At 38.7% G+C, this 16,436-nt stretch overlaps 1 protein-coding gene across 1 annotated transcript; it reads left to right on the forward strand.

Moving 5' to 3' along the window:
• Window positions 1–1,233: 1,233 nt before the first annotated feature.
• Window positions 1,234–11,153, forward strand: BET1 (Bet1 golgi vesicular membrane trafficking protein). The gene is made up of 4 exons (XM_081800526.1): window positions 1,234–1,457; window positions 5,240–5,364; window positions 8,439–8,495; window positions 9,987–11,153. The coding sequence occupies exons 1-4, from the start codon at window positions 1,439–1,441 to the stop codon at window positions 10,140–10,142; spliced, it is 357 nt and encodes a 118-aa protein (XP_081656652.1). The 5' UTR covers window positions 1,234–1,438; the 3' UTR covers window positions 10,143–11,153.
• Window positions 11,154–16,436: the final 5,283 nt, after the last annotated feature.

A 16,436-nucleotide genomic window follows, 5' to 3' on the forward strand; every position in this document is an offset into this window, starting at 1 on the left:
CCCTGCTCCTTGGGGAGCCTGCTTCTCCCTCTGTCTCTCATGAATAAATAAATAAAGTCTTATTTAAAAAACAAAAAACAAAAGGAGGGACTGTCACAGATTGTAAATTAAAAAGGGACGCCATGGGGCACCTGAGTGGCTCAGATGGTTACGCGTCTGCCTTCAGCTCAGGTCATGATCCCAGAGTCCTGGGATCAAGCCCCCCAGTTTATTTCCCAGGTTAATTACTTTTATTAAAAATTGTTTTCGTGTGCAACCTTAAGACAGATTTATGTGCCACTACTACAGTCAATGTTCATATTGGGAAACTATGAGGGACCACTAAAATTATCAGAGTTGCATTCTCAGAAATCTTTAGTATGGAGATTATTCCACTGCCATACAGCAGCAACAACAAAACCGCAAACACCCAGTGGTTTTTAAGCATCTACTGTGTATCAGATTTAAAAAAAACCAAAAAACTGTTATTTCATTTAATCCTCACGATAATCCTGTGAGATAAAATGATATTCTAGGACTAACTCGGATTCCCGTACCATCCCACCCCTGCCAAGAGGCTTTTAGACCCTTACATTGGCACATTACCATGTGTAAATAGCATTTCCATATTCTTTGTGTACATTTAAAAGGTCTAAGTGGGAGAGAGTTTAGGGGGTCCTTCGTCCTTAACAGCTAATGGCCCTGCCTGGTTATTTCTAGAAATACAACCAATCCAGTAACAGGGAACTAATTTTTTTAGTGCCTCGAGAAACCCTGTTCCTTCTATTGACCGCTTCATTCCGCGCATGAGTCTTAATCCACGGGACCTGGTTTTCTCTACTGGGTGACCCAGCACAAATTTGTTACCCTCCTCTTCCTTCCGTTCTGTGGGTCCCAGATGACTTATGTGTGAGATCAGAAACTTGGATAAAGTTTTCCTGGACTTTCCCTGAACTGACTCTAGATGTCAGAGGAAGTAAGAGGAGGAATCAGGAAAGATTAGTCAACCAACCTCTCAAAGTCTGAGAAGGGCAGACCTACGGGGTTAAACTCGGGGGTGGGGGGGCGACACACTGAGAGTAAGGTCCAGGTTGCCGCAGGCCCAGCGGCGAAGACCCAACGTCCAGAAACCCTGAGTCCGAGCCCCCACAGCACCCGCCCCTCTCCGGAAGCCCCGCCCGCTCCGGGAGCCGCGTTCACGCCACGCCCCGGTCTCACTGCCTGCGTCGACGGTGAACTACATTTCCCAGAATGCGATTCAAGCCGCCTCGCAAGGCAGCAATAAGTGTCTGGGTGACGCCATCAGCCGGCGCGATGTTTAGACTCTAGTGATGTCGTGGCGCTTTGGGGAGAGAAGTTGGTGTTTCTCTGGGCCCTGGTACTGAGGACGCTGTCCGGCGGACCCTGGCCCCTTCCTACCCACCCCTCCATCTGCTTTTTTCTTCCCTACTCTGGCAGGATGAGGCGTGCAGGCCTGGGTAAGAAGAGGGCTGAGGTTCGAAGTTCGGGGGCCCCAGAACCGGCCGTGCTGGGCGCGGGGACGCGGAAGGAAATCGGACTAGTCTTACGTCACTGGAATCTGGGCCAGAAAGCAGGATGTATGGAGGGGTCTTTGGAGGCGGAACCAAGTAGAAACACACCATTTGTACCAGATCTTAGGGGTTTCCTTTAGTTTGGTTCAGTCCCAAGTTTGAATGGCAGGTTTATAGAGTAGTGGGGGAATGGGGGTGGGGTATGTACAGGTGCCAACTGAACTACCAAGTTTTTTAGTGTTATCGACTGTCAGAGAGTGATTACGAAACCTCCTGAGTTTCCTCAAGTCTGGCTTCGGTGTCTCGTACTCCACTCGTCCTGGATGTTAGTTTTTTCAGAAGCAAAATTTGAAGAATGAATGTTGCATGCGAAGCATACTAATAGCAATCATATTAATCTGGTAACAGTGAATTGCAAAGGTAAATGTACCTGTCGTTATTGTTAAAGGCTGTAGTATGTAACATGGGGGTCAAAGGCCATTAAACCCAGAACATTTTTTATCTAAGTCTTGTTCCACTGTGAAAACTTAGGAAACAGGTTCACCAAGCACAAGGACTTTGAAGGGGCCATTATAACGTACAGCTAATAAAACAGCATTTTCTGGGTTTTGAAGCTCTCTATTAAGAGACTATTTTTAAAAAGAAAAGAAAAAAAACCCTGCTAAATCAGCGTACAGCATACCTGAGAAAATAAGTGGGGTATTTGAAAAAAGGTAATGTTACCTTTTTCAGTGGTTACAATTAAATGGAAAAAGGAATAAAAAAGTTTTTCAAAAGTGTCAGGTATTTAAAGTTGGTGAAAGTTGCCAGTAACTTTAGACTTGCTCATTGATTTAAAAATTGTAGTATGAGAAAGAGCTTTTGAAAAATAAAACTTTTATGAATACTTGGCCAAGTAAATTGTAGAGAAAAAAATAATATAGAGCAGTTTAGTTTTATATGCCTAAATGTTTTTTTCTTTTTATCGCTATGAATGATAACAAACATTTATTGTGTACTTAAAGTTAGCTCTAGGTATACAATTGATTGTGGCCCTGTTTGTGCTCCCACAGCTTCCAGTCTAGTTGGTGAGTAGGAACATAGTACAAGGTGATAGTTGCACATACAAATAGCAAATAAGTTATACAGCTAGTGTCGCAGGGATTTCAGAGAGAGAGCATTGCTTACTTTGTAGAGACATAAAAACTCGAACCAGAGCTTGATTAATGGAGGGTGAGAGAGGCAAGTTCCAGTTGGAAGCAAGACATCCCCCCCCTCCTCGTACCCCCGAAAAGTTGTAGGACTAGAATTAGGAATGGTGTGTATAAGGGATTATTATTAAGCCAGTGTGATTAAAGTAGGAGACATGGAACCAGAACCCCATTGAGGAGATACTTTGAGTGCCAGGCCAAGGAGTTTAGATCTCATTAATAGGCCCTTTGGCTCCCTTGAATGTTTTGGTGCAGCAGTGTGCCATGATAAATTGCAGAAAAGGGACTTGAGAAGCTGTGGTTCTCAGCCCTGACTGTACATTAGAATCACCTGGAGAGCTTTTAAGGCACTGATACCTGGACTGCAGCCCAGACTAATTATATTAGAATCTCTAGGATAGAGCCTCCTTCTCCACCCACCCCCGCCCCCCCGGAAGCTCCCTTGTAGTTGAGTGGAGAGATGCTTGCTTAAGTGTCTTTTGCTATCATTTACATTGGTATAATGTGATTTTTTTTATTCTGGATTTTTTTTTTTTTTTCAAGTACCAGATTGTATTGACCTGGAATTTTAAACTTGGGACAAATAAACTGAAGATGTTCATGTGGCACACTTCCCATGAATCTCTAAATGACTTGGCTCAGTTATTGATAGAAACTACCCTAAAGAAGTAGCATTTGTCTAAATGGATAAAGACTGAGGATGATCTTTGGCATTCACTAGCTTTCCTACAACTTTTCATACTATATTTGGAGTTTTATGGATAGTGTATCAGCAACTGAGGGAAAATTTGAGGAATGCAACTTCCGGAACATACCTGTTTAACATTTTGTTGTGGTTTTTGTAGTGGTGGGAATTGTCTTAAGTGTCTGCTGTATATAGTCATTAGGTACAGGGGATATAGAAGAAGTATGAGACACTGTCTCTGCCCTCAAAGAAGTTTATGATTCCGTTCTTGGCAAAGGCAGGCACATTCAAAGTTGAAACAGTGAAGTCAGATTCTATTTATTAATTCATTTACCAGTATTTATTGAGTGTGCCTTACTTTGTGTGTGTTTGTGTGTGTATACTTTGTGGGGGATATACAGCCATGAGTGAAACAAATTTAGTTTCTGCCCTTATAGTATCATCTAGAGTGTGATATTATTGTGTACAGTAAGAGCTGTAAGAAATCAGAGGGAGTTTTGCCTTTAAGAGAAAGTGAGGTTTGTGCCATGTCTTGAAAGAGCTTCCTATTTACACCTCAACCATCTTCAACTACCAGCACTGACTGCTACTTCCTGTCCTTCCATCTTTCACTGTCCCTGTTGCTTCATCTACTCTTTGAGTTTACAAAGACCTAGTCCCTGTATCATTCCTTTCCCTCATTTCTCCATTGAAACTGCTTCTATCCCTGTCCATTGCAGTCCCCACATTCCATATATTTTACCTTCTCTTTTGGCAAGCGATCTCAGCCTCTTGGGGCTCTTTTCTTCAGCCCCGACGCTGTAAACCTCTTGATCAAACTCCTGATCAATCCAACCATCCAGATTCTCACAGGCTAACTCTGCTGATGAGAACTTCTTCAGAAAAATCACACATCCAGGAGGATTGACACCACCACAGTATGTTGCCTCAGCCAGGATCATTTTATCCCCCTAGGACCCATGTAGTCCTAGTCATTTTCCCCCATTATTCTCTTTATTGCTTTTTCCAAATGATACCCTTCCTTAAAGACAGTCTTATCTCTTCCTTTATGAGAAAATTGATGGTATCAATTGTTTTTTTTAAAAAAAGTGGTTAAACAACACCCTCAACTATGCTTTCCTGTCTCAGTCCTCTAGCACATTTATATACAGATTCACTCTCCAAGGCTCACTCCACCTGTTTGATTGCCTGATAAATACCAAGTACTTTATGAGGCAGTAGCTGGGACTATGTATTCTCAGTGCAGTTCCCTAGAAGATAAGCTCCCAACAGTAGTACCTAGAAAGAGAAATGGATGTGACACATAGGAGTTTCTGAAATATTTGTTGAATGAATGCATGTCCCTCTAACTCTCAGCTAATGTTCTCCATAAGTTATTCCAGCTCTCTTCTATTTAAAAGAAAGAGATACCAGTAAAGGACCCCCCTTTGCCATGAGCTCCCTCCTGCTATGTTTATCCTCTTTCTCCCTTTTCCTTCATAGCCAGTCTTCTTCAATAGATAGTTGACGCTACTACTTTTAGATCCTTTTTTAAAATTTGTACTTCTAGGGAACAGGGAATGTATCCTGAATATCCTTGTATATCGGTGCCTATTTTAGTGTCTTGTGGGCAATCAATAAGCAGTAAGTAAGTATAAAAATGAATTGAACATTCTTTGTGTAAAAGAGGGCATTAGAAAGAATTGCTCTGATCTCTATTTGGTTATTAATTTTTAAAAATTCCTTTGAAGTGTGAATATTACAGACATACGTGGTCTGCAACGCCCTCCAGGGGTCTTTTTTGGTTCTTTCCTGTCAAGGTTTCAAAAGTGGCTTGTTTTTTGCTACAACTATACTGTGACTGATCCTTGCAGGTGAAGGAGCACCTCCTGGCAACTATGGGAACTATGGCTATGCTAACAGTGGCTATAGTGCCTGTGAAGAAGAAAACGAGAGACTCACTGAAAGTCTGAGAAGCAAAGTAACTGCTATAAAATCTGTAAGTATTTAACAGATGTTATATACTGTCAAATTTATGTATTTATGTACATATGTATTACATACTTATAAACTGTTTATGTTATTGGCATCATACTAAGGAATTCAGTTACCCAAGTTGTGTCTTGTTCAGCAAGGTCAAAATGCACTCAAAATTTAAACATGATTTGAGTAGAAGATTAGAAAATGTGGCCAATCAAAACATATGGTACATTTATTTTTTTTAAGCTTCCACTGTTTTTTTGTGGGTAAATCTACAGTACTGTATGTTGTCTACTGTGTGTTGTCTGTAGTAATGTCTCAGAGCAGTCCATCTTCTGCCCCAAGCAGCTCTTTTCCTGACTTTTCTTCTTCTTGTATTCTGAGCTACACATCTCAGTGTTTCATGTTTCTACCTTTGTACCTCATGTCAGTCACTTGAGTTTTGTGCTTCTTTCTTTCTGTTTCTACTTTTCTTTCTTTCTTTTTTAAAGATTTTTTATTTATTTATTTGACAGAGACAGCAAGAGAGGGAACACAAGCGGGGGGAGTGGGAGAGGGAGAAGCAGGCTTCCCACAGAGCAGGGAGCCTGACGTGGGGCTCGATCCCAGGACCCCGGGATCATGACCTGAGCCGAAGGCAGACGCTTAACGACTGAGCCACCCAGGCGCCCCTGTTTCTACTTTTCTATTTCGGATACTATCCCCTGGTTTTCTCAGGTGAACTACTGAGGGAGCCTCTTCACCTGTTTGTTCCTTGTTTTTTGCACGTTCTATTCTGAGCTACATACTGTCACCACAGCCATCTTTTTGGAGTGTTTTTTAAATTACATCATATGCTCCCAGAAGTCTCCAGTGTCTTCCCATGATGTAAGAATGATATTCACACTCTGTAGCTTGATCAGATAAGTCCTTCAAAGATTGTCCACAGCTTTTCAGACCTTATGCTCTGCACTCCTGGAATGTGTATATGTTTTCTGCCAGACAGATTAGAGTAGTCTCTGTTGTGTGTATGCTGGCTGTCTCCTTGCACTCCCATATCTTTGATCCTGCTATCCTTTGCCTTAGCAGCGTCCTCTCCCTCCTTATATTCACTGAAGGCTTGCCCATAGTAAAGGCTCCACTTCACTGCACTCCTTCCTTCTTGAAACCTTTACCTGATTACCACATCAAAAGTAACTTTTTTTCCATGTGAACATAAGACCATTTGTACCATTTCTCTAGCATGTATCGCATAGGGATCTGCATTGGAATTATTTGTATGTAAAAGAAATTTACCAGAATGTAGGGTTTTCTACTGTATTTATTTTTATCTTTTACACAGCACCTAAGCATAATTCCTTATTGGTGGTATTGAGCTTAATATGTATCAAATAAAGGAATTACAAAAAGGTGATTTTAACAGCGTATGTGATTGATTCTATATTACATTAAACACACTATACACTAATAGAGCATTCAGTAGAAGCTCATGTTGCCAAAACTTAATTGGTATTTCATTAGTCTTTGGAAAATAGAATTGCATTCAGCCTGGAGACTATTACATTCTGAAACGAGTATTGTTTTCAAAGTCATATTAAATCAAAAGGAGTTGATCAGTGAACTAAGTAATACTGTATAATGTTACAATTTAGAAAATCAACATTTAGAGGGAATTAAGAATTAAATGTTCTTCATTTTTTTGTTTTTTAAACTCCAACATTGATAATTTAGGCTCCTTGTTAGAAGAAAGCTTTTTTTCCCCTGGAAATTTCTTTCCTTGGCATGAATGACAGTTGTAGAAAGTAGTTAGGTGATTTGGGCTATTTAGCTTTATAGTTGCTTTGTCATCTCTGAATTATTAAATTGGGGAAAAAAGCTCATGTTCTGATCTATAGAATTCTAGTACAGTTTTGTGTCAGTATCACCCCATATACTTTACACCACAAGATAAGTTGAGAACAATTTTTGCAGTGGTTTGCCAAGATTTTCATTTGTTGCTTGTAATTTACCCAAATATCTTGGAAGTAAAGCCTTTGATGAATTCGTCATATAAAGTATTAAATAGGTTTTGGTCTGAATAGCAGCCATAACCACATAAATAGCATTTCTTTTAGGCTCAGCCTCTTTCTGTATAGCTCAGGGTGGAGGTAACAATAACTTAATAAATTTTTTTCCAATTTATTATCATATTTTCTTTTCTTTTTATTTAAAGATTTTTATTTATTTGACAGAGAGCGAGTGTGTGCATGCACAAGCAGGGGGAGCGGCAGGCAGAGGGAGAGGGAAGCAGGCTCTCCTCTGAGCAGAGAGTCTGACATGGGGCTCGATCCCAGGACCCTGGGATCATGACCTGAGCCAAAGGCAGACGTTTAACCACCTGAACCACCCAGGCGCCCTTATTATCATATTTTAAAGAAAAATACCTTTAGAATCTAAATAACCAATTTAGGCATATATTCAAAGTAATGTCCCACTTCATTAAAAAAATATTAAATACTTAATGTAGATTTGAATTGGTAAGATGGGTACTTGTATATATCTTTTTAAACATAAAGAGGGGGGCGACTGGGTGGCTCAGTCAGTTTAGCGTCTGCCTTCAGTTCAGGCCATGATCCCAGGGTCCTGGGATTGAGCCCCACGTCGTCGGGCTCCTTGCTCAGCGGGGAGCCTGCTTCTCCCTCTCCCGTTGCTCCCCTGCCCCTGCTCTCTCTATCTCAGATAAATAAATAAAATCTTAAAAAAAAAAAAAGTAAAGAAGAAAATATACAGATAAATGATGTTGTATAAATATAAAGAGAGGAAGAAAAAAGCATGCAAGGCTAAGAGATTCAGAGAGAAGTATGTACCAAAATTAAAAGATGGAATTGAGTATTAAGATGAAATCAAAATGAAGAGCAGGGAGACAATATCCATAGTTGGGAAGGAGTAGAAATTCTAAATTTGTTTTCCTTTAATGTCAGTGGGAAAAATATCAGAAGAAAGTATATGTATTTTATATTTTTAGAAGACAGTTTTATTTGAGAAAATGAGTATGCTTAGAGTGGTATTATTTTTACTTTATGACACTTAAATACCTTCATATGAGTAATAATGTATGTGCTTTTTTTTAAATAGCTTTCCATTGAAATAGGCCATGAGGTTAAACATCAAAATAAATTATTAGCTGAAATGGTAAGTGGTTCTGACTTTAAATTGAAGAAATTTGATCTAATATTCTCAATTTTAGTATGTTAATCATTTTAACTTTTATCCATTTTGAAATTAGAAATTATAAGTCCTGGATTCCTGCCCTTTTGTATCTCATTGCTTTGAAATAATAAGTTTATTTATTTTCCCATTTTTCATCTTGCCTAACACAAGTGGGAGGATGAGGTAGAAGCCACTGAATCTTTCATCTTGTATTTAGAAACACTGTTAAAGACTCAGGACAAATGACTGTTTTGAGTGTTCTTGGAGATCTCAATGGATACAGACTACCAAGTAATCAAAAACCACTTCATATCCAACCAGCTGAATGTCTTTCACTTAATGTGAGCCCATTTCTTTTGCTTGATCTCCTAAGGATCACTTCTGAACAAATCAATAAGATTTGAACATAGTAACATCCCAGAGCCTTTTATCTCAAGTCTCAGTAAGCTCAGCAACATATATCTTTTCTTGTAGAGCCTCTTTCCATTCCTGAATGTTTATTTTGGATGTCACTTCTCTGGACCTTCCCTAGTTTCTCCACTTGCTTTTAAAATTGTTTTATTCAAAAATGAATATGGCATTAAAAAATGAATATGGCATTGAAAGCAACGTTCATATGGAGGTTGTACATTAGAATCACCGGGGGAACTTTCTGAAAATATTTATGCCTGGTTCCCAATCTAAATATACTGATAAAGAATTTCAGGGGAAGGACCTATACATACGTATTGTGAAAAAAGAAAGTGTCCCAGGTCATTGTGATACATAACCCTGGTGAAGAACTATAGACCTAAAGTGCTTGAAGTCCATAGAACCTGAGCTGTGCAAAGGCTGTCATTATGCTGGGGCCTTTACATCTTAGGATATTGAGATTTCTGTGAAAGTGCAATATTTCTAATCCACACCTAGTCCTCTCATCTTAAGGACTTAATATGGTAGTTTTCCCCATCCATATTTATAGTCTTAACCATGATATTCTCTTAACTTTTAATAGACTCTACTGTACTTCAAGGTCAGCCATCTAAATAAAAGGATCTTAAAAGTAAAGTACATTTAACTGCTAACCATATTAAATTTTGGATGAATTATTGTACTGAATTCACCAACCATTTGACCTGGAGGAGCAGTGCCCCAACAAAAACAGAAAACACCTGTATGATAATAGACAAACTACATACCTTTATTGTTAATGTTTTTTTAATTCACATGATTGGGAAAGACCTAAATAGTTTGGGATTTTGAATTACTCTGGTGCTGAAAGAAATGTTTATTGGATAATGAAAGAGCTTTTTATTCATTGAGAGAATTACTCTGTTTTGCACGGAGTAATCAGACTTGATTATCCAAGTTACAAACAGGCTCCTGAATTGATTAAACATTAAAAATGTATTCTAATAACAGTATATTCAATTACTTAAATGCGCATATGTAGGATATTAGAATCTAACTTTTGTTTTCCTTTTCTCCTCACAGGATTCACAATTTGATTCTACAACTGGATTTCTAGGTAAAACTATGGGAAAACTGAAGATTTTATCTAGAGGGAGCCAAACAAAGCTGCTGTGCTATATGATGCTGTTTTCATTGTTTGTCTTTTTTGTCATTTATTGGATTATTAAACTGAGGTGATGCAAGTGAGTGAGTTTGGAATTTGTTCCAGCTTAACTGTTTGGAGTGCCACTTTGGTAAAAAATCAGCATCAAAACATTCCGAATTTTCAAATGTTAATGATTTTTTCCATTGAGGATTACTGAATTTTACTTGTTTTATAAATCACATTAGATAACACAGTGCTCTTTGAATACTGTTGCTTAATGATACATTTTTTGCCCCTATTTTCAGGGGTATTGAGATGGCCTGAAGACACTCTGGCCCTAACAATTTTTTTTCCTGTTGTTCGCTGTCAGATTAAATAGCCATCTAATACTCTGCTGTTAGCATAAATGTAGGCTTATGTTCCATGTGAAGAAACTTAGTGGGAGAATAACAATCCCTGGAGAGCCTGATGCTGACCTCTTGAGGTAGTGAACAAGTTTGTGAGGGAATGGTGTATGTATTTTCGCTAATTGTCGTCAGCCCTGATAATGTACTGCCCTTTCCTCCTCTCTTTGGTTAAAATTGCTTAGGCTGATTTCCTTTTACCTACAGTTTTCCTCAAAAATTTTGATGACATGACCCTCTTAGAGCCCTCTGCCCAATGACCTCATCTTTTACTAAAGTTTGTTATTTTGGCACAGTTCTTGTAGGGCCCAAAACAAATGTATACCAGTCTAGTTATTGTTTTATATTAACTTTATACAGACCATTGACTTGGCTTATAATAGTTCAATGATTTTAGCTACTTAGGCCATTTGGTTATCATTTGTGACAGAATGATGTGAAGCTAAAGTAATTGCTAAGCTCTGAATGGAAATAAAATTAACTGCCTCTGCTTTATTATGTGTTCAAAATAGATATTGAAAGTACTCAGGCATTGAACTTGGGGTTAAGAGTGTTGTTGCTTTAATCCAGTATATTTGTTTACGGAAAGGAAAACAAAGATGGATAGAAAGAAATATTAAGGTGTTCTTAAATACTCTGTATTACTACTATTTGGAATTTGCCCATTTATGGGCTCTAAAAATAAAATTTTTAATGAAATGTATGGTCTTTGTTGCCTCTTTGTTCAAGTCTCTGTCTCTCTCTTTTTTTAACATAGAAACTGAGAAATGGGCCTGAAAACAGGTCCCAAACAAAATCTGGAAAAGATAATATATTTATATTATTTCAGAACTTGCTTCAAACAAGTTATTATTATTATTTATTTTGATAAATCATGACTGCAATTTCAAAAATCTCTTTAATTTCCTATATTTTTAGTTGAAAGTATCTTACCTTTGATTCTGCTGAGTGTGCCATCCTTTTTTGTTCATCCCTAATTACCTATCAGTTCAGGTCCTGTCTTTGGCTGTGTTTGTCATCACTTGGGCCTCTACTTGACAGAAACACCAGAACTGAGAAGGGTTAAGTGACTTCACATATAAGAAACAGCTCTGCCCATGCCCCCCCCAAAAACCCAAAGAAACAGGCCTGAGGTCCTGTGATGTGATGTGAGAGACTCTAATTTGAGTTAGATGATCTGAGTTCAGATCTCCGTTCCTTCCCTTGCTCAATGTTTTTGGGCCTGTTTCTTCATTAAATCACCTATTTCATAGGATTGTTGTCAGAGGTAGATAATTTATTGAAAATACGTGACACACAATCACTCAATAAATGTTAGTTCTCCCTATCCTTAACACACACATCAGAAAAGTGACTTATTTTAAGAGCAAGACAATATGGTGGTTTCAGGCTTTGAGGTGATGCTGTGACTTCCAAGCAGAAATGCCTCTCAATTAGAGATTGATTCAGTTTTCAAGAATTATTTAACTGTGTATTCTGTGCCAATTATGTGACATCAGAGCTCGGGAAGACTCATTTTCAATAATTAAAATTGCAAAAGGAAGAGCAGAAGGCCAAAGAAAAAATGATTGGAAGATGGGAACAGAAGAGAATCAACAGTGGAAGTAAATGAGAACAAAGCCTTGGGAAAACCAGTGATGGCAAGTGGATGGATTTCAAGGTTAAGGTTTAGCTGTTAGATGACAATCTTGGTAAAGTACTAAAACACTATTTCAGGGGCGCCTGGGTGGCTCAGATGGTTAAGCATCTGTCTTTGGCTCAGTTCATGATCTCTAAGTCCTGGGATCGAGCCCCACGTCAGGCTGGGAGCCCGCTGAGCTGGGAGCCGGCTTCTCCCTCTCCCCCTGCTTGTGCTCTGTCTGTCTCTGTGTCTCTCTTTCAAACGAATTAAAAAAAAACAAAAACTATTTCAATATTGGATATTATCAAGGGGATGGGGATTTCAGGAAAAGGGACTTGGGGTGATATAAACGTGATTCTCATCACTGCACTGTCCACATTTCTTATTGATGATTCTTTTTTTAGAATTGCCTAAGGTCCCTAGCTAGCATTTCCTATTACTCCTTCATCACTGCCTTGGCTGAGATTCCTGGGAGGCAGGAGACTCCTCTGGAAGGGCCTGTCCTGCCCTGTCATAGATTTTTTAGCAGTACCTTTTCTCCTCCCGTTTGGGGGATCCCTAGCAAAAAGTACTCCCAGAAACAAAATTTGGGGGAAACATCAAATATGGAAAAGCTCTAATCCTTTATAATCTTTTACAAACCCATTGCTAACTCTGAAAAATACCTTATTGCTATAGGTGCCTGGGAAGTTGGTCATAATAGTTGAACCGGCAACATATCCACATTATAGTTTTTATTCAAACAACAAAAGACTTGCAGATATTTGGGTGATGGGTGATACACTATAAATTCTATATTTTAAATGGTGAAGCAAATTCAGGAAACAATTTATGAAAATCCCAAATGTCCAAATTTTTCTGCAAAGTATCTACTCACTTCATTTCACTAGGAGTTGGTCCTTGGAAGTGCTGACATATTTGCAAATGATAGAAAGTATAACTTTACCTGCACCATCCCCTATGGACACAAGGTGTAGGTCTCTACAATGAGCAAAGGGAGAATTATACATATTACTGCTGGAATTTAAATTAGCATGGAAATTAATTCATGGATACTCCTTGAATAGAGAATAGCTGTTAAACCTAAAACAAATATGCATCATCTTAAACATCAGAATTCTGGAACAGAAAACCCCAGCACCTGCACCCATAGAGAGTTGCTAGTTCTAAAAAATAAACTAGTTGTCCTAATTTTTCAATGCTCTCAAATTTCAAATTATATGTATTGAATTTGCTTCCTTGTAAAGAAAGTGGGAAAAGTGCTTGATAATTTGGGTACATTCAGTCAGTAAATAACTTCATCAGGCTATACTGATGAATAACCTTTGACTAAATATTTACTGAGAAGCAGAATAGCATCGTAGCTGAGACTGAAAGCTATGGGGTCACCCTGCCTGAGCCTAAATCCTGGTTCCCACTCACACTATGAGTTTGGGCTGATGGCCTTTCCACCTCAGTTACTCTATTTGTAAAAGAGCAGTAAAAATTTTGTGTAGGTAGCGGTAACATACAGCATTACCGGGCTATTGAAGTGCTATTCCTCATAAAGAAGTTAGAATGGGTTCCTCGGACTCAGTAGTACTTCTGGGGTCAGGACACTTAGGAATCTAATGGGTCCCGTTCACCCACATGTTGCTGAAACAGTTTTAGCCGCTTTCTCCCTGCTGCCGGGCACCCACCCCACCACCACCATCCTGCTGGGACTAGAAGCAGCTATTTGTGTTCCTTCTGCTAGCGAGAGGTCGCCAGTTTCTGGAATTTAGTGCATTAGGTTTTTTGCAGCCTCAGCAATCTGATGGGATTTTTTAAAAACCTATGATTTTCCAGTATGTCTAGCTTATATGGGTTCTTAGAATGAGAGCAACAGACGTCAACTTTGAAAGCAGAAATCTGAAGAGAGAAATTTAGAAAGTTCTCTACCTGTACAAGTTTCATAAACAGTTGGTAAACATTCTATTTCCTTTTACTTTTTCTACAGTTATATATATATATATATATATATATATATATATATTTAAAGATTTTATTTATTTATTTGACAGAGAGAGACACAGCGAGAGAGGGAACACAAGCGGGGGAAGTGGGAGAGGGAGAAGCAGGCTTCCCGCGGAGCAGGGAGCCCGATGCGGGGCTCGATCCCAGGACCCTGGGATCATGACCTGTGCCGGAGGCAGACGCTTAAGGACTGAGCCACCCAAGTGCCCCCTCTTTTCTTTTTTTTAAAGATTTTATTTATTTATTTGACGGAGAGAGAGTTAGCGAGAGCAGGAACACAAGCAGGGGGAGTGGGAGAGGGAGAAGCACGCTTCCCACTGAGCAGGGAGCCCGATGCGGGGCTCGATCCCAGGACGCTGGGATCATGACCCGAGCCGAAGGCAGAAGCTTAACGACTGAGCCACCCAGGAGCCCCTACAGTTATATTTTTAAATTCTCGTTTGAAACTTACTGAATTACTGGTTGAGGCACGGGGTGCAAATAATTTTCTTTTTAACTTACAAAGGGCCAGCCAGTTATTCTCACAGTAAATACTGGAGAACACTTTCTTCTTCCTCTATATTGTTAGAGTATAAGATAGGGTCTTTTTCTGGAGTATGTATTTTGTTCTACCCAATTTTTTATCCTTGCACCAGTACCACGCTTTTTAATTATTGTAATTTTGTAGTGTTTTAATAGCTAATAGATACCTATTCATTCTTTCTGATGAACTTCATTATACTTGAATAATATTTTAATAAAACATAGTAGATTTTGACAAGAACCATATTAATCTTTTATAATATCCTCTGAAAAAAATCTCTAAAATGTTTCCCTAATTGGAAGGTTGGATTTTGACTCCAAGCAAATTTATCTTTTCCTTTCATTATATGTTAATGTTTCATGGTATAGTGGTAAGCCAGCTTTCTGGGGCTAGGAGTGTGATTTATAGTACTTTCTTTCTCTTTGGTGTAAATATTCCCACCACACTTGATTTCAAGCTACCGATGTGACATCACTGAACACAGAGGGTGAAAATATACATACATTTGGCTCTCATGAGCTGGTACAAGCTAGCGCTGGCGTACCACTGGCTATATTGATGATAAATATTCTTTTAAAGGAAATAGAAGTTTGGGGCGCCTGGGTGGCTCAGTCAGTTAAGCATCCAGCTCTTGATTTCAGTTCAGTTCAAGATCTCAGGGTCATGAGATCGAGCCCCGAATGGGCTCCACACTGCAGGTGGAGGCTGCTTAAGATTCTCTCTCTCCTACTCCCTCTGCCCCTCCTCCCTCTCTCAAAAAAAAAAGGATAAAGTTATTTGTTTTCTAAATGAGAATCTCTCACTTAAATTTTAATGGAGAAAAAATTAGGCAATATGGAGTAAAATTGATAAATTAACTTGAGAATAATATTTTTCAATGACAGTGGACTCTTACAAGATCATTTGTGCATTTTGCATATGTCAACCTTTTTTTCAATCTGTATGAGTAAATTCATGCTACATTTATTGACCTTCCATCTTCTGATAGTTCAAATACTGTATGTGAATCATATACAAAGAGGGTAGGTGATTATTGTTATTCTTCATGCTCTTCCCTGCAGTTAGATGTTCAAACAGTGTGTGAGGATCATTCTGTATATTTTATAAAGCTTTTCTCTCTTTAGAAATGTATTGGCTTCTAGGGACGCCTGGGTGGCTCAGTCAGTTAAGTGCCTGACTCTTGGTTTCGGCTCAGGTCATGATCTCAGGGTCTTGAGATCGAACCCTGTGTCACTCCTCACTCAGTGTGAAGTCTGCTTCAGATTCTCTCTTCCTCTCCCTCTGCCCCTCCCGCTTGTGCTCTCTGTCTCAAATAAATAAACAAATCTTAAAAAAAAAAAAAGTATATTGGCTTCTAAAGTTTATTTTGGCTGAGGAGTTCAACTGACTGGGTTTCACCTCCTTGTGCTTTTTAGAGGAATTTTTCCCAAGTCTCTGAAGGACTACCATATAAACTGAACAGATTTGCAAAGTGCCAAGACCAGGTCTTAAAATAATCTTTCCTTACTCTTCAAAATGAACAGAAAGATAGAAATACACAATATGTTTTTCACAAAAATATTATCCACACACTACAGATAAGATTCTAAAATTCACAAATATAACCACATTATCTATTATAAATGTAAGTATTCTACAAAGCTTCTATGATGTTTATAAAGAAAAATGAATGTTTAATGTTTTCTTTTTACTAGTTAAGTCAACTTTGCTAACTTCAACAAGGGTCTAAATTACCAGATTTTTTCAAAGATCCACAATCATGGTGTGATTCACATGAAAGCAGGCAGCTGAATCTGACTTCCCCAGTACTTATAGCTGCTCTCATGACTACAGTGAATTTGGA

The sequence above is a fragment of the Leptonychotes weddellii genome, chromosome 12 (assembly GCF_054177405.1).
Source record: "Leptonychotes weddellii isolate Sample4059 chromosome 12, ASM5417740v2, whole genome shotgun sequence".
Classification (NCBI taxonomy): Eukaryota; Metazoa; Chordata; class Mammalia; order Carnivora; family Phocidae; genus Leptonychotes; species Leptonychotes weddellii.

Excerpts from the sequence above, each read along its gene's own strand:
- BET1 (XM_081800526.1), top strand. Across the intron at positions 5,365-8,438 it reads AAGTAACTGCTATAAAATCT|CTTTCCATTGAAATAGGCCA; the intron begins GTAAGTATTTAA and ends TTTTTTAAATAG. Across the intron at positions 8,496-9,986 it reads ATAAATTATTAGCTGAAATG|GATTCACAATTTGATTCTAC; the intron begins GTAAGTGGTTCT and ends TTCTCCTCACAG.